At 35.6% G+C, this 22,656-nt stretch overlaps 1 protein-coding gene across 1 annotated transcript in view; it reads left to right on the forward strand.

Annotated features, from left to right (window-relative positions):
* The first annotated feature begins 2,448 nt into the window (after positions 1 to 2,448).
* LOC120352870 (WD repeat-containing protein 13-like) overlaps positions 2,449 to 22,656 on the forward strand; it is a 45,445-nt gene continuing 25,237 nt past the window's right edge. The window contains exon 1 of the mRNA XM_039435183.1: positions 2,449 to 2,754. Within this exon, the coding sequence (XP_039291117.1) occupies positions 2,449 to 2,754 (306 nt within the window). The remainder of the gene's footprint in view (positions 2,755 to 22,656) is intronic.

Below are 22,656 nucleotides of genomic sequence, written 5' to 3' on the forward strand. Positions count from 1 at the left end.
CTACGTCTTAAGGCTGTGCAAAGGCTAAAAATAAACTTTCTTGTACTGGTGATATTTTTCAAAGTTTTTCGATTTGTACCGGTATATATCAAAATGAAAAAGTTTTCTTAGGAAAACATTCTCTTCCAATCATTACTTTTTGAGATATGAACGCCTAAAGTTTAAATTTTTGGGACAGGACATTTCAAATTCGGTACGAGATAAATTATTCTTCATGGTATTGTTGATTGAATAAAACAAGAAAATTTTGAAACATTTTCTGAAAATATCAATTTTTGAAAAAGTTATTCAATTTACAAAAAAAAATCAACTTAACACTATTTTTGGTCATTTTTAGTAAATTGAAAAACTTTCTCAAAAATTGATATTTTCAGAAAATTTTTGTTTTATTAAATCAAAAATACCATGAAGAATTTATCCTTTGAATTTTATGGATTCATCTCGTACCGAATTTGAAATGTTCTGTCCCAAAATTTTAAACTTTAGGCGCTCATGTCTCAGAAAGTAATGATTGAAAAAAGAAAACTTTTTCATTTTGATAGCTTGATTCTTAAGCGATCCTTGATCGTGTCCTCGCGCGCCTCTCCACTAGGAAATACTGAAATGAAGTGCAACTAACGGTTGATTCTCATAGAACATGATCTCATGAGCTTATATCATTGTGCGAAATATCACTGTGAGGACAATATAGATGGTGATGATGGTTGAAGCTAAAAATGCCCAGAGGGATTTTGAATTTTACATCTAGATTGTAATCGGGATATATTGTTGATCAAATACTAAATATGATCAAAATTGATTTTTTTCCTTAAAATATCACTCATATTTGAAAAATCATAGCTCAGTACTCATTGGAGATAGAGAGTTCCGAATGATCTCATTTCATTCAGAATTTTATGATCTTAAAAAAGGCAAGAGCAAATTTTTCTGTCCGATCACTGATTTTGCCGGAAATAGCTGAAAACTGGAAAATGAACCTAAAATACGAACTTTTTGGGCCACTCTGTATTAGCACAAGGGAATTTTACATGAAGAATTTGGTTCTGAACCTCTCTCATGTATCCAAATAAAATATTAAAAAATCAGAACTACGATATAAATTGCAAGCAAACCCCCATTTTTATGTCTATATTGACTGGACTTTACTGTTCCCCAATATTTATAATTGTCAAATATTTGTTTAAATGTCAATAAATAGTGTTAAACATAATTTTTTAGAGTTTACTGAGACTCTGTGGTGTCGCATCACAGCGGAGACACAATAGTAACGCTGGTTACAAAATGGGCGGTTTCTGCCGCGGCGGCAAAACTGCCGTCGCAGCCTCGAAAAAAAAGTCAAGCTTACACATTCAGCGGAAAAAATACCGCCAAACATCGAGCGGCAAAATTACCGCCACGTATGATCAGTAGCCAAAATAATTGTTGTAGTTCTTCATCGCAAATTTGTTGTGACTTCACTGTTTCATGAGTGTTCAGTTAATTGTATTCTGCACATTTTTCAAAAGTATATATTATTAAGTGTTTAACTTAAAATGGAAAGGCAACAACTTTTACCACTTTTGTTGTGCCGTCGAAGGAAAAGAAGACAGCAGAGAAATCGCCTTGCTTGGATTCATTGAAATGAACGTTTTTATTAAATCGACAGCGATATACAACATATTACAGTTTTTTCTTGTCATCCAGAGTTTCAAAATCCCCCCTAATCACCATACACACTTCCTTCCACGCATTCCTTGTTGCATCTCGATCCTTAAATATGTCGAAGGTTTTGTCCCAAAAAACTGGCCTCTGTTCTACAAATGATATTAACAACTCATTGTCTATTAACTTACTCATTTTCTCACACTCGTCAACCACAAACACTTAAAACAATAAATAAATGTTATAAACAACTTACAAACTTTACAACAAGACACAAATTAAAAGGCTGATTTTCAAAGACCTCTGACTTGGAGCAACTGGGAAAGACGACTGATCAGCGGCGACGGTAGACAACCGCCAAATGTGTTAACGCCCATTTGGTCACGTACGCCACTGCGTAGACAAGAGCAGCAAAACACCGCCAGCCGCAGTGGCAGTGGACGGCTGCACAGCTGCCGCCAACGGCAATATAGCCGCGCGGCGTTTCTGCCGCCCAGTGTGTAAGCTTCCATTCAAGTCCATAGACTACTGCTCGAACGGCGGCGACGGCGAAATTACCGCCCCGGCAGAAACCGCCCAATGTGTAACCGGCGTTAGGCGATCGCTCAAGGAGGGGTGGAACCCGGGATTAACAATTAAAGACGGGATACTTGCGGGGGGGGGGCGGCAGTTGCCGATCTCGCCCAGGGCGGCAAAGTCCCTAGGGCCGTGCCTGGCGAAGTGTAATTCGTTTTTTGCAATCTGAAGGGTAATCCACAGCAGAAATTCACCGTAGAATGAAACGAGTATAATTATGGTGAAAGCTTTATGAGTGACAGTGCAGTATGTGATTGGAGAGGAACTGTTCAGAACAAAAGGAGAGGAATGCTCACATCGGGAGTGGTGCTCATTCATGACAACGCCCGTCCTCCCAGTGCTGCTGTGACGAAGCGTCTTCTTGACGAGTTTAAATGGGACGTTTTTGACCATCCGGCTTATAGCCCAGACTTGACACCAAGCGACTATCACATTTTCCCGGAACTGGAGAAAATGCTAGGAGGGCAGAGCTTACGAACAGATGATGCACTGCAAGATGGCGGAAGAAATCACTGGTGGCTAACTTCTATGAACAAGGTATTAAGAAGCTTGTACTCAGGTATGAAAAATGCCTCAATCTGAATGTTGACTATGTTGAGAAGTAACTAATAATGTAAATAACTTTTGATAAAAAAATCATTCAATTACTCTCACTAGTTTCTTTCTTATACCACATTGGAAGTTGAAAAAAATAGCCCTCGTATTACCAATATAATGTCATATATTATGACTAATTCAATGTGGCAAGACAGAGGATCAGCAACGTTTTTCTCCTATCTTTCTCCACTGCCATTATAACGTGGACCCCTATGTTCTCAACGCAATGGAACATGACATTACCACAACTTCATTCTTCTCATTTAACAACAGTTTTAGCAACCAGCGTTCAAATGGGTTGAAAGCAGAGAGCATACAATGTAATAAATGGGGAACGCGACTAGTTGCAACCCCGACAAATGTTACATTCAGTACTATCTGGTAGTAAGCCATTGCAAGCACAGTGAAGCAATTCCTTTGTGGGAGTACCCACTGGAATGGCCATGAAAATGGCGTGAGCCATTGGTTACAGGAAATGGCTAGAAAATTCATGAATGTTCTTGTCCATTTGCCATTACAATAATTGGGAGGATTTGTCCATTTAGAATGCGGCGACCACATCAATGAAGAGAGAAAGTTGGGATTAAACGGATCATTTGAAGAAAATTGGGTAATAACTAAGTTTACAAAAACAGATTCCAATCCAATCAGGGTTCTTGGTTCAATCGGGGATTTTTTTCGAAATGAAGACAGTATGTCTGATCTGAATTTATCGTATCTGATATGTGAGGCCAATTTTAGTAAGGGATTCAATATTCAAATATTGGAAATTGATAGCTATAGTGATTAGGTTTGTAGAGTAAATATTGTATTGTGGCAATTTACATGATTGGAGAGACTTGATATATTGTCAAAAAATCCACTTTTTTAACCCTTTCTAGGCCAATTTTATAAAAAAAATTGAAAAAATCCATTATTCCTAAAATAGTTCATTATTAACCCATACAACTTCAAAAATATGTTTCATCCATTTTCTTCTCTGTAAAATGGGGAAAAACTACATGTCTTCCAGCTTCATTCATCATACATGTACTAAATGGGAGTGTAATATTGTAATTATGTATTGAAATATTGGAATGGAATGTTCATATTCACTCCATTTTGAACCAAATTTCAAATTAACGTGCTTTCAAATTCTCTTTAAGAATCCATTAAATATTATATAATAGTTATATCTACAATAAATATTCACAAGACTGCAATTTGGATACACTAGTGTTATAACTTGAGGGTCAAAATCACAAAAATGCTTTTTTTGGAATTTATTATATTTTTGTAGAATTTTTAGAATAAATTATGATAAATATATTCACATATCAATTAGATATTCATATATCAATCTGGATCCAATGCTGCCATGTCTACATCAATGATAAATCATTGCTTATGTAAATATCATCGAGTAAAAAACAGTCAATAGCAGTGTTTTTTTTTAGCAACTAATGAAGAAAAGTATATTTTATTATGATATTAGTAATTATTCACTGGTAAGAAGAAATTAATTGCCTTTAGGCCTACTGTAATGAGTGGTGTTTCTTACATCAATGATATTGATATCAGTCAAATATAATTTCAAATTGCCTAATTCCATCATCCAATATCATAAATCGTTCTTAAGTGGAACGCTGTTATCACTAACCTATATTTTATGCAGTGATTAACAAATAAATTATGATAAATTATGATTATGTAAATTATGATGATCAATATACATGAGACATAAGTTATTCTTGATTACTTATCAACTTTGGACATGATGATAAGTAGACACAATACTGAATTTCAAAGTTTATTATGAACTAGCCTAAGTTGATAATTGAAAAAAATAGATTGTAAGTTGTGATGTGGCCTGTTGAATCCTTCAAATACAAAAATATTATGAATGAAAGAACAAATAAGAGAGAATAGTTTTGATACATTTTTTCAAGAGTAGGCCCTGGTTGCCTCACTAGTAGCTACTAGGCCAGTGACTTCAGTTGGAATCACGTGATATTCTATTCAAAACCTCTCCAAATTAGAGTAGAACATTCGAACTAGCCTCATGGAGTTTCTCGTCAAGATGTTCTGAAGTGCCTGGAATTTTCCTGATAAATAATATTCAATTGGAATCTATATATATAGAAAAGCGAAATGGCACTCACTCACTGACTGGCTGACTGACTGACTGACTGACTCACTCACTCACTCGCATAACTAAAAATCTACCGGACCAAAAACGTTCAAATTTGGTAGGTATGTTCAGTTGGCCCTTTAGAGGCGCACTAAGGAATCTTTTGGCAATATTTTAACTCTAAGGGTTGTTTTCAAGGGTTTAAAGTTCGTCTTCTAGCATGTATATTCTTCTTCTCCCAATCTCTTAATTATAATTGAAATTTCCATATCATATGTTACTAAAGAACTATAATCTAGATAGAGTACCTCTTCGAAACAGTTGTTAACTGACAACTAAATTATTAATTTTGTCAGGTTGGCATTAAGTTGAGTTGACTTTGTTAGTTTGGCACCAAGTTGAAGATTGGAATGCATTTATCGCGGAAAAATCGATTGGGCACTGTTATTCCTGGGAATATTATAATACTAGCCGTCAGGCTCGCTTCGCTCGCCATATCCGTTTAGGTAGACGTTTAGTCTGGACCCCCGACTGGATCGTCCTAACACAAGATAAAAATGCAGGCGAGCGAAGCGAGCCTGCTAATCTCATTTTTGGATGATCCAGTCGGGGGTCCAGGGGGCGGAGCCCCCTGGCTAGACAGATATGGCGAGCGAAGCGAGCCTGACGGCTAGTCAATAAATATTTTTGATTCAGCTGCTTCTAGTCATGAACATGACCAACAAACATCACATTGCCTACGAATTTCAGATGAGAAGCTCTGTAGCGGTGGTGAGCTCTGGTGACAGAAACTTGAACTAATCATCTTGATTCCAAAAGTCATCATTGGACTGAAAAGATGACTGTAAGAGACAAGAATATAACATGACTAAAGATGGAATCATGGGGCCAGAAAGGGTTTTAATAAAGATTATTTTCAATCGAAATAATTAAAATAAAGTGGATTTTTTGACAATATCTCAAGTCTCTCAGCTATAGTGTTGCTATGCTTGTCTATCATTCGACAAAGCAGATAGCGTTATCCTTCTCTACAAGGTCTATTAATTCAGGTCATGACACTCGTGTTCCTTATGGAGCGGCCATTATGTGGGGTCTTTATGACGGTACATTTGAAATATTCCAATCTGCTCATAACAAAATCATGCATTATGCTCTTTAAAAACAATATTCTGGTTCAGATAATATGTAAATTCTGGTTTTCGATTTCTTAATAATGAAATTTCTATAATAAATGAATCTTATTATTGAAAATTGTTCTTATTCTTGTAACTTATTATTATTCATAAGGCATTGGGACAAAAGGTAAATCTCGAAAAGCGTTTGAAGTTCCCAATCTAAAAATCAACATATCAGTTCCTAGTTGGAATCTAAATATTATTTTTCTGTGGAGAGAATTTATTTTACAATTTAAAGCCAAGCAATATTCCTTGAACAATATAACAAAATAACACATCATGTTGTTCAATCTATAATGATAACAGCTGATAAATTTGAAAATTGGTGAACAAGGACCCCATAAAATGGCGATTTTGCAATGCATCACGGGATTGTGTCATGACCTGTATCCATAGACCTTGCTTCTCTAGCTCCGGAACGTTGCCAGATAGTTTTTGAACAGTGTAGAATTGTAATCAATCAACAAAATATCCGATCTCAATCATGAAAATTTATTATTCAATCATTGATAAATATATTTCCGTGACGAATGAAATATAATATTGACTATTTTGAACAAGAAAGAGCAGTTAATATCACGTCAGCTATCTTCTATGGGAAGCAGTGACAAGGCAGAGAATCGGCAACGCTGTACACTACTATCTGAATCTTCCACCACCGTCATTATAACGTGGACACTATAGACATAGAGAAAAGATAGCTGAGCTGGGAATAAGGGAGTTTCGACTCTATAGAAGGCATTAGGAAGCAGTGACAAGGCAGAGAATCGGCAACGATGTACAGTACTATCTGAATCTTTCACCACCGTCATTATAACGTGGACCTCACTATGGACATAGCGAAAAGATAGCTGAGCTGGGAATAAGGGAGTTTCGACTCTATAGAAGGCATTAGGAAGCAGTGACAAGGCAGAGAATCGGCAACGATGTACAGTACTATCTGAATCTTTCACCACCGTCATTATAACGTGGACACTATAGACATAGAGAAAATATAGCTGAGCTGGGAATAAGGGAGTTTCGACTCTATAGAAGACATTGGCAAGGCAGAGAATCGGCATCGCTGTTGTCCCATCTTCCTCCACTAATTTTATAACGTAGACCTCAACAATTTTGAAATAATCAATTCCGATACGATCTATCTTTCTTCACTGCCATTATAACGTGAACCACACTATGGTAACAATTTTGAACAAATCCCTCTGAAGAATCTCCCGAAACGATTGGTGAGAATTCTCGAACAGATTCCTGGAACCTCGCATAGCTTTTTGAACAAATTCAGGTTCGAAATTTGAATAAACATGATAAATTAGCATGGAGCAACTCGGCTAGATTTTCCACGCTCGGAAATTGATCTAATTTACATATGAATGCAGGCAAATTTCCCAGGCAAATTTCCCGGCTCAAAACGATATTTGAACACAGGTAGTCGAGAATAGAGAATACGGAGAATATCCTCCCATGTCGGCTGAGACAAGATTTCAATATTCTCGGCAATATAGTCTTTTTGCCGAAAGGAGTACCGTACGTTTTGTAGCCTACAGGAAGATTCACTTTATACTGGCAGAATTCCTTACGAAAAACCACCTTTTCTTCCCATTTAAGTTACACTGACAATCTGGAGCTAAATTCACTACAGTCAGTCTCACTTCAAACTGTCAGTATCCCTCATAAATAGCATCATAGCCCCCCATTAAAACAATGCTGACAGAACATAGTGGAACAGAGCCCACCTGAGACCCAGGTTTGTTTTTTTCTCGTATTTGCAACGTCGTCTCGAAGAATCTGGGACGATATTCCGTTGAGAGGTCTAGTAGAGGAGAGAGTGAAAGAGTGAGGGGGTATTATGTATGAAATAAGAGTGGGAAAGAGAGGGAAGTATCCTTGTGAGAGACAAGAGTGAAGAGTGTTGAATGTTCCAGAGTGCTCTGAAACTGTGATATTTAATCCTATTCAACTAAATTATTGACCGAGCGAAGTGAGGTTTAAGATTCAAGTTGACGGTTTTGAATTTTAGCCCAATCAAATAGTACATCGGACCAAACAATAATTAAGGTAATTGATTTCATTGTTTTAATCGGTCCATTTGGGTATTAGTAAGAGTAATGTATGGTTTCCCACCAAAATTTCTGAAGGCATAACTTTTGGCAGCCTGAAAACCAAGAGATTTTGGTACTTTTTTCAATTTTTTCACGATATCTCCAAAACCAATTGCTCAATCAATATTTTTGCTTTATTATTTTTTGAAGAGCATTAACTTCTCTACAATTTTCATCTTCTAGATGTTTTTCTATCTCTAATAGGAAGCGAGTTATAGCTAGTTGAAAATTGTTAATTTTTTTCAACTTTGCAAAAAATCGCTAAATACATGTTTTTTCCCTTTTCACTCCTTATAAAGTGGTATGTGGTATTTTTTGATCGTAATTAGAGTATTACTGAGTTGTCAATACAATCACAAATGATAGAGCTGGAACAAAAAAGGTATATTTTAGGGTGGTGATTTAATTTATGAGACTCATGATTTGGCGCTAACTTCTTTTGGGTGAATTCAGACCAATTGCTAAAAACGGCCATTGTTGGAAATGAAAAGTGCATGTTATACAGTGTTATAGTGTGAAAATTATAAAGTATTCACTAGAGTAGATTTCATAAAAATAGTCCAGTTGAGGATGAAACAGCAGAGTGCCTCCTCAACACCCCCCACTAACAATTAACAATTTTCAACTAGCTATAACTCGCTTCCTATTAGAGATAGCAAAACATTTAGTAGAGAATTTAATGCTCTTCAAAAAGGATGAAGCAAAAATATTGATTGAACAATTGGTTTTGGAGATATCGTGAAAAAATTGAAAAAAGTACCAAAATCTCTTGGTTTTCAGGCTGCCAAAAGTTATGCCTTCAGAAATTTTGGTGGGAAACCATACATTACTCTTACTTATACCCAAATGGACCGATTGAAACAATAAATCAATTACCTTAATTTTTGTTTGGTCGGGCCGCATTATAATGACTATTTGATTGGGCTATTTCTCTTTATGGTGAGATGATTTTCTCTTCATGTTTATATGTTCCGCATTCACGGCAGAACGCAGTAATAGATTTTCATGGAATTTGACAGGTATGTTCCTTCTAAAATTGCGCGTCGACGTATATACAAGGTTTTTGAAATTTTGCATTTTGAGGATCATATGAAAGGAAAATGAGCCTCCTTCATACGCGAATATTAGAGTAAAAATAAGACTATAGAATTATTCATCATAAATCAGCTGTCGAGTGGATGATTAATTGCATGCAATAACGCTTACAATTAATAGCTCGATGTAACTTAGTTGAAAATCAGCTGTTGTGTGGACTATTGATTGCATGCAGTGAGGCATGCAATTGATAACTCGAAGTAGCATAGTATTTTCTCCCGACTTTTCTCTGCTTTCAACTCGGTAAGCTTTTGATGATAGTAGCATAGCTGTTTACATCAAATTATTAGCATTGTCGAAACAACAACTCAAACAGCCATTAGTTTTTTATACACCGATATCTCGCCGACACGATAGGACAGGACAGAATTTACTCTGATGGACAGCATTAGGGGAGACTGAGTTTTTTAACTGCGCGAGGTCTACTGTTCACAAAACTACTAGTTTATACGAGTATATCTTCGTTATCCATTATGAATTGGATTTCGTTGGACTGTTAACGTATTCATCGTAATAATTTATTCATTAGAATAGAATAGAATAGAATAGAATAGAAAAAACGTTTATTGAATAAATAAGCTACCTTAAGCGAACCTCAAAGAGGCTGCTTGACAAGCTACTATTATACAAAACATGTAAATTCAAATATAATCATACATATATCAGTGAACTTTATTTTTACTCAACAGTTAAATTCACTTATCAGTTTATTACACTGTCAAATTTACTTACAGAATTTACTTAACAGTTGAAATTATCATGATATCAATTAATTAATTGTTGGCTCAGCTCTCAAAAATCTGAAGAGTGTTATAATATATAGTCAACCTGAACTTACATACAAAAAAAGAACAGAATGAATTACAACAATACAATACATTTATAATGAGTTACATTATGTTACATCAAAAGTGTAACTATTCAACCAAATCTTTAAATTTCTTTTCAACAGGCGCATATTAACAAACTCAGCACAATTATCGGGTAAATCATTGAAAGTTCTTGGTACAATGTAGATTAAGGTGTTTCTGGCTAAATTATTCGAAGTAAATGGTACAACATACCTCTCATTCCTCAAATCATATCGATTAACTTTCATAATTAAATATTTTTGCAGAAGTAATTTTCTGAAATCAAAGTAAACAGAAATATACCTTTTATATTCAAAACATTGCATCTATTCAAAAGGTTCTCATATGAAATATCTCCCTGAGAATTGCTGACCAAACGTAAAATCTTCCTCTGTACCGAAGATATTCTTCTAAGATTAGAATCGTATTCCAGTAATTGGCAACAGCTCTCTAACATTCTTCAAAATTCGTTTCTGATGTCATTTTGTAATTTCATTTTGTCGTTTTGTAACGCTGCAACACTAGAATTTCCCTGGCCAATCACAGAGTAGCATTCCATCTCCAAAATCATCGCGTCTTCTCATTGGTCGAACGATTTGAGCCTATTTTGTTACCAACTTGAAACGATTTCGACTTCAAACCTCCCTGTTTCCAGTTCAATCAATATCTAGTACATGCTCTTTTGTATTAATATTTGTTTTACTAGTTTCTAAAGGTAGATCAGTAAATGAAAATGTAGTTATTTCTACATTTCCTTTGAAAACATTTAGTTATAGCAGCGAGAATAGAATACTGTTATTTCTCTTATAATTTCCACTATCAATCTCTTGTTATATTCCATATCTCTGGATATCCTTTTGTCTCTGGTTATAAATATGGTTGATTTTGCTCAGAGCATGACGTTTGGAAGAGAAAGAGAGAGTGAGTTGCTTCCAGTCGGGAGAGAATCGGATGACGTCGTATCGACCAATAGGAAGGCGCGATGAGTTTGGAGGCGGTTCGTAGCCGTATTGCTGTTCTCTGATTGGCTTAGAAAGTTTCGGAGTCACAGCAGTATGATGGTGGCTCCTCGTCTAGCCGCAATATGATATTTCTATCCAGCTAATTATAATATTATTTGGATTTATCATATTATATTATCTATTCAGAGTATCTTTATGGTCATAGGAGGTGATAATACAATAGCATAACATTGTCTTTTTTCTTGAGGGCTACTTTTGAATATAAATAAAAATAGAAATCTAAGTACAATTTCGAAATTATCTAGTCACAACATGTCCCGGATATATGATGCTATTATCAAGTCAATATCGGGACACCGAGCTTCGCTCTTTATTTATCTATTGATAAACAGAAAACAATTCTTTAAAATGGGGGAGGACTAACAGGCACAGCTTGAAACTGTTTCTTCCCCGAATTTTTATTTATATACTATAAATAGTCCAGAAAGTAGGTTATGTTCCATACACTTTTATTCAGAATCAATTTTCAGTCCAAACAATTCAAAACAAAAAGTTATAATTTAGATTATTTACAAACCAAATTGAATAACAAAATAACACTCTATAATTACTTAAAATTGTCAAATAATGAATAACTTTGAAAAGTATGATATACTCTAGTTTGGAATGATTATCATGTCATGTCAACAAATCAGACTTTTTGATAAAGTCGACTAAAATTTCTCGCTGATTGATTACACAGCTGGAAATAATTCTGTCTCTCTCACACACACATGATATTTTTAGTATTTAAGTGGGGAGGATATTTTTAATATTCTTTCCGAAGAATGGACATTGATATGTCCAAGCTCCGCCAATTTATGTAGATGCATAACAATATGATTATTATCTATAGTTATTATATTACAAATTGCTTCTTTCATATCATATACAGTTTAATAATTATTTCCTTAGTCTATATTATGTATATTCATCTATAATTTTGCTGTATTGTAAGCTATTGTATATAAGTGTATAAGCCAGTATATATTGTAATCTACATAAATAAAGTACTCAATCAATCAAACACACGCATCTTCTGTTTCGACAGACAACAAGATTATCATGTTTATCCAAGGATGAATAATAAAATTGTTATCCTTTACATGTCCTTCAGCTAGTTTTCCCAGGGATGAGACCTAGTGCAATCGAATTTTTTTATCATAAACTTACTATGTTCCAAATTTCGTGAAAATCGTTAGAGCCGATTTCGAGATCAGTTAAACATAAATAACCATATAACCAGATATTAAAATATAAACAGATATACAGAAATTGCTTGCTTAATATAATAGGATTATGATAGCATTACAATATTTCATATACCTAGAATATTACTTGAATATCTATGAATTAATTAATAATGGCATCATGGCCGAAACATGTCGTAAGTGAACAATTTAAAAAAAGGGTATTCAAATTTTCATTTTTTATTTCTATTCAAGAGTAGCCCTCCACTCTAAAAAAGACAATTTCATCCACCTACACGTACATGGAGTAGAATTTATATGAAGGCGATTGTAATCTCTCTAAAACCTCCCCTCCAACAAATCAAATTCCCCAGCCGATGTTTTTAATCATGTGACCCCAAGGCCTAGTTTTCCCGACCGGTAATGAACACTGGTTTACGACAGGAAAAACAGGCTTTTCCGGCCCGACCATAAATGGGGAAGCCATTTTCCACTGAACAGTGGTTCCCGTGTGCCCCTATGATTTGCATTTTGTCATAAAGTCACTCTTAGTGTGTGTACATTTTGTCATGAACTCACTTTGTATGTGTGGATGTTTATGGCAGTGTTTTGACTTCTGACTTTGTGACTGCTTTAGTGGGTTTCACTTTGAAATGTCAGTACTTCTCATATAGTAACATCAAGGCTTCCCATTTAACCAATGCTGACTGAGAGTTTGTGAGCGCTGAAGTGTAATAGTTGGCATTTCAATCAGATCTGATAAAATGATGAGAGGCAGAAGGTAGATGATGATGGGGGGGGACTTAAGGGTTGATGGAATATTGGGATCATGATGTGGGGAGGGGGATGGGATAGGCATTGAAGGGTTGATAGAATATTAGGATTTTTACAAGTGAAACTCGATAAATGATTGTTTTTTCTCCAAAAGTCTAACATCAGATAAAATTTAAGAACTATTCCCATAACTAATAATAATAATAATATCGAGCAACCTGGCTAGCTCAGGTCTGGTGTCAGAGTTTTCAGGTAACATCAGATAAAATTTAAGAACTATTCCCATAACTAATAATAATAATATCGAGCAACCTGGCTAGCTCAGGTCTGGTGCCAGAGTTTTCAGGTCGTAACTGATCAATTTAGGGCCTCTGACATGACCTCCAACGACTGCTTTTTAGGCAGCCGGGACCGACGACTTAACGTGTCCATCCGAAACACGGGAGTGGCTCGAGATTACTAGTTGAGACCTATAACTGATTACTACAACTAGAGACCACTTTAGATCATTGGTTCATACGGTATATTATTACGAGAAAAATATATACAGAGTGTTTCAGAAGTAGTGTCGAATATTCTAGGGTATTGTTCCTAAATGATAGGAGACTACAAATGTCGTATTTGAAGTGTCCAAAACTCAGCCGTTATTCTTGTAACTGCCATTTTGTTTTTTTCAACTTAGGAATTTTTATCTCAAGAACAAAATGTTGTATTGATCTAAAATTTGGCATGAATATTTATGCTATAAAGACTCAACTTTGGAAATAAAATGAAAATTCTTCGATGTAAATTATCAAAATGGCAGCCATTTTAGAGTTTTTGATTGCAAATTTCACAAAAACCGTTCACTTTACAAAAAAATTACTCACTTTACTTTCATTGGCGCTACAGTCCGATGTGGACCTTGACCTCCTGCACAATTCGCCCCCAATCGTCTCTCCTCTCCGCCACATTCTCCCATCCTCTGACGCCCAAAACACGCAAATCGGCCCTCACATCCTCCAGCCATCTCCTCCTGGGCCTTCCTCTTCTACGCGTACCATCATTTTACTTTTTGACAAATTATACGGTTGCCTGCAGTGCTCCATTCTCTGGACATGCCCCAACCATCTCAACCGTTGCGCCTTTATAACTCGTACAATAACAAAAAAATTACGAGAGACAAAAAAGGTAGAAAATTTTATCAAGATTCCAAGGATACCTTATTTTTCCCCCCTTCTCGTGTAGTTGAGGAGTTGATATTGTGGTAATTATTCATATTGAATGAAAAAGACTAAGAAATTGTCAAAAAACCACTGATTTATTGATAATTAGAAAGACCGGTTTTAGTTTATCAGAGATTGACAATGGTGTAATAACCGAAACCGGTCTTTCTAATTATCAATAAATCAGTGGTTTTTTGACAATTTCTTAGTCTTTTTCATTCATACCTTATTTATTGATACTGGTCGAAGAATAACAAAGAAATAATTTCTTTTCGTACTGCATGCATGACCACTTGTCACCATTTAAACATCAATATTAAATTTTCAATTCCAATTGTATTTGAAATGAAGCTTTGAAACTCGGTATGGCTCCATATGGTATATCCAATGGATATTGGATCATCCATATGGTATATCCATATGGAGCCATACCTTATGGAGCCATATGGAGCTGATTTACTATGTTTTTCAAATGATCTTGTTTCTTCAGTCATGCATGCAGTACGAAAAGAATTTATTCCTCTGTTATTATTTGACGAATCTTGATAATAAGGCTAACTTTCTTGTCTCTTGTACATTTTTTTAAAGTGAACGGTTTTCGTGAAATTTGCAATCAAAAATTCAAAATGGCCCTCATTCTGAAATTTACATCAAAAAGTTCCCATTTTTATTTTTTAAAGTTGAGTCTTTATAGCATAATAATATTCTTGCCAAATTTCAGATCAATACAACACTCCGTTTTTGAGACAAAAATTCCTAAGTGAAAAAAACAAAATGGCAGCTATAAGGATAGTCGCTGAGTATTGGACACTTCAAATACGACATTTGTAGTCTTCCATCATCCAGGAACAATACCCTAGAATATTCGACACTTCTTCTGAAACACTATGTAAATCAGCATAGAGAACAATAGCGTAAGTAGATATCCCATGGTATAGGGCGTTTATGTCGCAACTTTTACTGTTATATCAAGCCGATTACTGTCGATTTTTACTGTTTTGACCGGAGAGTGTATGAACGGCACAATATGAGAGACTGACTACCAGCGTCATAAAGCTTCACGGGAAAAAACTACGTGAACTATCAGCTTGAGATAACAGTGAAAGTTGCGACATAGACGCCCTTGGGATATCTACTTATGCTATTGTTTCTCGATGATATCAGTGTGTGGACAAATGAGACAATCATGCGTTCCGATGATTCTTGCATTTCACGTTCTTTTAAATACTGTCATTATAACTTGGACCTCACTACAGCTTATTTATAGCATTCCCACTAATTCCGCACAATAGTCAACTGAATTTCGAACCAATTAGTCCATTTCTCGCTTGTGTGTGTACCTCCTATCCATTCCCATGCTTCACAAAACCAGAAATCTCTTTTCATCGTCGTTTGAAGTTGACTGAAGCAGCCCTTGAGGCTATGATGTGTACGAGACGCATAGCATCATCCCTTCTCCTTTACAAGGCTATGATGAGTAGGATACGCATAATATCATCCCTCCTTATCCAATGTCCTTCTTTTCAACCCTTACGCTTTCACAGAATACAAACGCCATTATTATGTGTGCTGGCGAGAAATCTACCCTGAAAGAGCGCTATGCTATGCAGATGACATGTTCTTGATGACATGAAAACATCATGTTGTCAGTTGTTGACGAAAACATTTTGTCAAAGCGAGAAGATCTTGTGGACGGATTACAATGCTTGGTTCCGGGAAACTCAAGAGTTATTCGAGAGAATACGTGGGTTCTGGGATAATCAAGAATTGTTCTTAACACAAGGGTATTAAGATGGTTTGTAATTTGAATAATGAAAGTTATTGTGATGGATTCATATGTTGTAATTGAATTAATGCGAGCCGTAACAATTGGTATATTGGAAAGTTTGTAATTTGTAATTTGAATAATTCAAGATATTGTGATGGAATAATGATATAAGGAATTGTATTAGTTCAAGTATACAAGTAGTTCTGTGAACAGTAGACTTCACGCAGTTTTGTAATTGACCAAAAATCCACACGTATCTGATGTCACCTGTCCTAGTTGATTCAGTCAAATCATAATTAACATTCGAATCATAATTTACTCTCAAAAACTGTTATTTCTTTTCTAGAAGATCAAAAACTCACTAACGTTAATAAACTCAGCTGCTCGAGTCCCATATCTGTAAAAATTCCAGGAGATCCGCCCCATCTATGCAAAGTTTGATTTTAGATTCCCAATAATCAGGCTTCAGTTTTTGATGTGTTTTTACTTTCCTTGCCCTATTACCATAGGTAGAGAGTATTACTTTCCGAAAAAAATAAGGTACCTCAATTTCTAATTTCTATACGTTTCAAGGTCCCCTGAGTCCGAAAAAGTGGTTTTTGGGTATTGGTCTGTGTGTGTGTGGTGTGTGTGGTGTGTGTGTGGTGTGTGTGTTGTGTGTGTGTGTGTGTGTGTGTGTGTGTGGTGTGTGTGTGTGTGTGTGTGTTGTGTGTGTGTGTGTGGTGTGTGTGTGTGTGTGTGTGTGTGTGTTGTGTGTGTGTGTGTGTGTGTGTGTGTGTGTGTGTGGGTGCGTGCCACAAGTCTCATATCTGTAAAAATACCAGGAGCTCCGCCCCATCTATGCAAAGTTTGATTTTAATTTTCAATTATCAGGCTTCATATACAATTTAAACAAAAAATTCCAAGTGGAAAAGATTGAGCATATGTATCTTTGCTAATAATAAAGTAACATTTCCACGTAAAATTGAAAATGAGCTTGAAATTCGAGAAAATGTGATTATTAAATTGCAAACTGTTGGCAACTGTTGGTTCTATTAAATCATTCACTACGAAAGATAGCAGACCTCGTGTGTTTCCAGCGTTATTGACCTATCACCAGCTGTCTTATATCTTTGAATAGTAGACTTGAGATACGCGTGAACACTAGCGTCAGGTGATCAATTTTCAAAATGGCAAGGAAAGTTGTGTGAGTGCGCCACACCTGATTTTTTCGTTTCCTGAAGACTAGAAGGCGCTATTTATGCAACCCGCTTTACAGTAGTGTATGATCAGACAGTAGAATCAAAGTTAGAATGAAGAAGAAGAGAAGAAGAAGAAAGAAGAAAGAAGAAGAAGAAGAAGAAGAAGAAGAAGAAGAAGAGAAGAAGAAGAAGAAGAAGAAGAAGGAGAAGAAGAAGAGAAGAAGAAGAAGAAAGAAGAAGAAGAAGGAAGAAGAAGAAGAAGAAGAAGAAGAAGAAGAAGAAGAAGAAGAAGAAAGAAGAAGAAGAAGAAGAAAGAAGAAGAAGAAGGAAGAAGAGAAGAAGAAGAAGAAGAAAGAAGAAGAAGAAGAAGAAGAAGAAGAAGAAGAAGAAGAAGAGAAGAAGAAAGAAGAAGAAGAAGAGAAGAAGAAGAGGAAGAAGAAGAAGAAGAAGAAGAAGAAGAAGAAGAAGAAGAAGAGAGGAAGAAGAAGAAGAAGAAGAAGAAGAGGTAAAAAAGGAAGACGAAGAAGAAGAATTCGGTGGGCCGTCCACTGAAACCGTTTTCGTCCGAACTAGCATCGGCCGAAAACTGCCGAACTCGTCCGAACGATCCCCCAACAAAGAAAGCTATAGATGCTCGTCCATTGCAACAGGTTCATACGGCCGTCTCCGGCCTATAAACTTTTCGATCCGAATTGAATGGGATTTTCCGGCTCTATCCGGCCGAACTGACTGGTCGAGCTGATACAACAAAATGTTCCAAACCTGAAATTGTTTCATCGTCTTGTTTTTTGAAGTTGTTCTGTTTTATAAAGTTGTAACTATGGACAATGATTTTTTTATAAGTTTGGAACAAGACCATGTTCCAATGTGGGATATGCGAGACAAAAGATGTCATCGTCGTGATGTTCAAAGGAGTCTGTAGACAAAGATTGCTGAACAAATAAGATCTGAAGGTGAGATTATTGTAATGAATAACTAATTTATTGTATATTATTTTATTCAATTTTCAAAATCTCAATATACGGAAATCATTGTTTAAGGAAAATTTTGGTGACTATGATAGTAGTTAATTCAATAATTGGCAACTGGACTGACGTAAACGGTTCCAATAGACGACCATATTCGGCCGAATTAACGGCCGGCAGATTCGTCCGATCCAACGGCCGAACGGATCGGTTGAATACGGTTCCAGTGGACGGTTACCCTATACGTAAGTTTTCCGAGAATAGGGTTTAATTGTTACATAAAGAAATAATCCTGAATTTTTATTTTGTTTCATTCAATTTCTAATTTGAACACATCCTAATACTCTTCATGGAATAAATCAACTGTTCTACCAATCACAAGTTCTACCATGTCCTACCATGGGTTTCTATCATTTCAGCTTATATTCTTACATTGTTTTCTATTAGAGGTTGAGTCATGTATTGTGTTACAGTAACTGTTTGTAATTATCATATTGATACTGTTGATAAAAATGTTACCCATTCCTTCACAAAAATCTGGTGTGGCGCACTCACACAACTTTCCTTGCCGTTATGAAAATTGATCACCTGACGCTAATGTTCACGCGCATCTCAAGTCTACTATTCAAAGATTTGAGCCAGCTGGTGACAGGACAATAACGCTGAAGCCACACGAGGTTTGCCATCTCTTCATAGTGACTGATTTAATAGAATCAACAGTTGCCAATAGTTTGTAATTGAATAAACACATTTTCTGGAATTTCGAGCTTATTTTTAATTCTAGGTAAAAATGTTACTGAACATTAATGTTAGAGATTTTCATGCTCAAATTTTTTGTTTAAATTTTATTTGGAGCCTGATAATTGGGAATCTAAAATCCAACTTTGCATAAATTGTATGGAGCTCCTAAAATTTTCACAAATATGAGACTTGTGACGGTTGATAGAGCTTATCAATGACTATTTTAGGTATGAATTTGACCAAAATCGTTGGAGCCGTTTTCGAAAAATCTAGAAAAGCCCTGTTTTGACAACATTTTCGCCATTTTAGCCGCCATATTGAATCGCATTTGATCGGAATTGTTCGTGTCGGATACTTATAGTGTAAGGATCTCAAGTTCCAAATTTCAAGTCATTCCGTTCTTTGGGAGATTAAATATCGTGTACACAGACATACATACATACACTCATACACTTATACACACACACACATACAGACCAATACTCAAAACCACTTTTTTTGGTCTCAGGGGACCTTGAAACGTATAGAAATTTAGAAATTGGGGTACCTTAATTTTTTTTTTGGAAAGCAATACTTTCCTTACCAATGGTAATAGGGCAAGGAAAGTAAAAACCACTTTTTTGGACTCAGGGGACCTTGAAACGTATAGAAATTTAGAAATTTGGGTACCTTAATTTTTTTCGGAATGCGATACTTTCCTTACGTATGGTAATAGGGCAAGGAAAGTAACTAGTTTTCTGTATGCTATGATCACGACAATTACAGTTTCCAGGACTATTTCTCAAATGGACGTATTCTAGCGTAGTTTCACAAACAGTTGGAAAACCTAGTATTTTTCAAATCAACGAAAATACTCAGGAGATTTCCTAGTACAGTACTGCGACAGAGACCTGTCGCAATTTTTTGACTGCTAGATGTACGCAATTTTGATGCAGGCTTGTACGATGGATCGTCCCCAGGCGATATAATATGTCAGTGGCATTGAAATAAGCTAGAAGTCTGCAGCTGATAGTGACAATCCAGGTGTCACCTGAATAACAGCAATAATTCTGAGCTTGTCATTTGATTTCTCCGTGGACCTTGTTGCAAGTTGCATGTTTATTGCAAGCTGAATCTATCAGATGCAATACATGAATTTGAATTGAATATTCCTTGAAAGTTGCATGCTCGTTGCATCACATGTTTGTTCAACGGTTGCGAATATTTAAACATGCAAGTTGATAGTCCTAGTACTTATTTTACGTGACACTGGTAGTCTCTCATACTGTGCCGCTCCTACACTCTTACACTCTGTAACGGCACATTTTTGAGATGACCAAATTCAGAATAGAATCAATTAATTTTGAATGAGATTGGGAGACTAATTGCCTTGAGTAGTCATGCCACATACCAACCCCGTAGAGCAGAATTTCCTTTTCCTCTTACCTTTATCTGGCTATACTAGTAGTTCTGTGAACAGTAGACCTCACGCAGTATTCTCATCCACAAGTACCAGATGTCAACTGTTTTAAATGTTAACAAACTCAGTTCACGTTTGAATTTGTATTCCATATGATATAATTCATCCAGTTCCGTGATGATCTTTCTATCTGATGAAAATTAATTTTTTAGAATCAAAAATATTATAATTTCTACAGCATTATTTAGTTCATTCGTTTATTTTTATTCACCTATTAAATTGGTTTTTTCGAATGTGAGAATATTGATACTGATGGGCACGCATAATAATAACATGACTGCAAAACAAAATATTGAAACCAAAGACCTTAAAGCTGCGATTAGACCAAATTTATTTAAAAAAATGTTAATACTTTAGATTATATTAGATTGAACATAGCTTATCATACACATGATGAACATATATATGTTTGTCAACTTCCGTTCAATCTAATAGAATCCATAAGATTAGTTATAACCATTTTGTTAATAACTTGGTGAAAACCCAGCTCAAAGATGCATACCTCTTTAATGTCTTTGATTGAAATAGGACTTATACAAATACAGAATAGACTGGCTTCTCCACACATCTGTGTAATCACTTGTCAGCTGATTTATGATGAATAATTCTATAGTCTGATTTTTACTCTAATATTGGCGTATGAAGGAGCTCCTTTTTCCTTTTATATTATCCTGAATTCAAAATTTCCAAAAACCTTGTATATAGGTAGACGCGCAATTTAAAAAGGAACATACCTGTCAAATTTCATGAAAATCTATTAACCCGTTTCGCCGTAAATGAGCACCATATAAATATATAAACTTTAAACATTAAGAGGATTCCAACCGTCGACTTGATCTTAGACCTCACTTCGTTCGGTCAATGATAGATTGAAGCAAATATTGAATACACTACTAGCAAACGGGACATTTTTGTGTTTTGCAGCTTTACGAGCAGTCTGCGCATGTCTGTCAGCTGTATCGGTTGATCAACTTCCCAACTTCTCAGCCCTATGTGTGTGATTTTTCTTGTACGTGAGATCAAAGAAATAAATTGAAAGAAGAGGTGAGTGTGCCAGTGATTGTGCTACGTTGACCCAAAGGACGAAGTTTGGTGAGTGAGACTGGAACATTTTTTTCAATTTTCATGCTTCATTCTGAGAAAAATAGCCACATCTGAATCCTTATAACTTTCAAATGCTGTCTTATGTTCTTATCCAAAGCTATCCCAGATTTCAATTACATCAATATTCCGTTTATTCTCCTATTTTTTTAATGATATTGCTCAAACCACATCAAATTTCATACTAATTTAATTTTTGTTCAGTTCAAATACAATTTTAAATCACGGTCACATATCGAAGCCTTTTCTATACGGTGCAATCAAATTGATAGTTATTTGAGCAACTAGTGCGCAAAGTGACGTTTGCTGCACCGAAAGAAACGTTTACGCACGAGCGTAGTCGAGTGCGGAATAATGGTTTCTTGATTGCAGCAAACGAACTTTGCGCACGTATTTCACATTAAATTTTTCCTACAGTTACTTTGATATGAAAAGTGGGTAATTATGGTTAAAATTCCCTGAAATCCATTAAATGTTTTTCTGTGTAATTTTATTAGTCTATTAATAAAAACCTTAATTTATTTAAAATTGAATAACAATAATAATGTAGTAAATGAGAAGGTGGCACTCATGTGGTGAATGTGGTGGCTGTCAACCACTGTCATCGTTGTCCACTGCCCCCCCCATATTATAACCACTATACCACAGTCACTTTTACCAACCTAATTTTGATTTCCTGCACTGGTGCTCCATATAACCTACCAACTATTTTGCGTTGTCATGCTGCAAATCTGGAGTACGCAAAGTAATACTTTTCGCACTAGAGCGGAAAAGTGATTCTTTGCGGCCTGCAATCAGTGCAGAAATGCTCACTTTTCAAGGTATCTGTGGGGAAAAAATATTTATAATCTATTTAAAATAGACCCTCGAGTAGAAGAGCCGTGACAACTCCCAACAAACACTAATAATAGACAGTATCGACTTGAAAAAACAACTTGAAATTAGGAACATGAACGACCTATACCAAGAATATATTTTATTTTTTTTTTATCTATGCTATAGGCTTACTGAATTCAATTACTGCTCACAAAATAGATAGATAGATTTATGCCAGAGTAAGTTATCTAAGACCATGAAAATTATTTATGACGAAAAATCACAATCTTCATACAAGAGAAGTCTACTCA

The sequence above is a fragment of the Nilaparvata lugens genome, chromosome 8, assembly GCF_014356525.2.
Source record: "Nilaparvata lugens isolate BPH chromosome 8, ASM1435652v1, whole genome shotgun sequence".
In the NCBI taxonomy this organism is placed as follows: domain Eukaryota; kingdom Metazoa; phylum Arthropoda; class Insecta; order Hemiptera; family Delphacidae; genus Nilaparvata; species Nilaparvata lugens.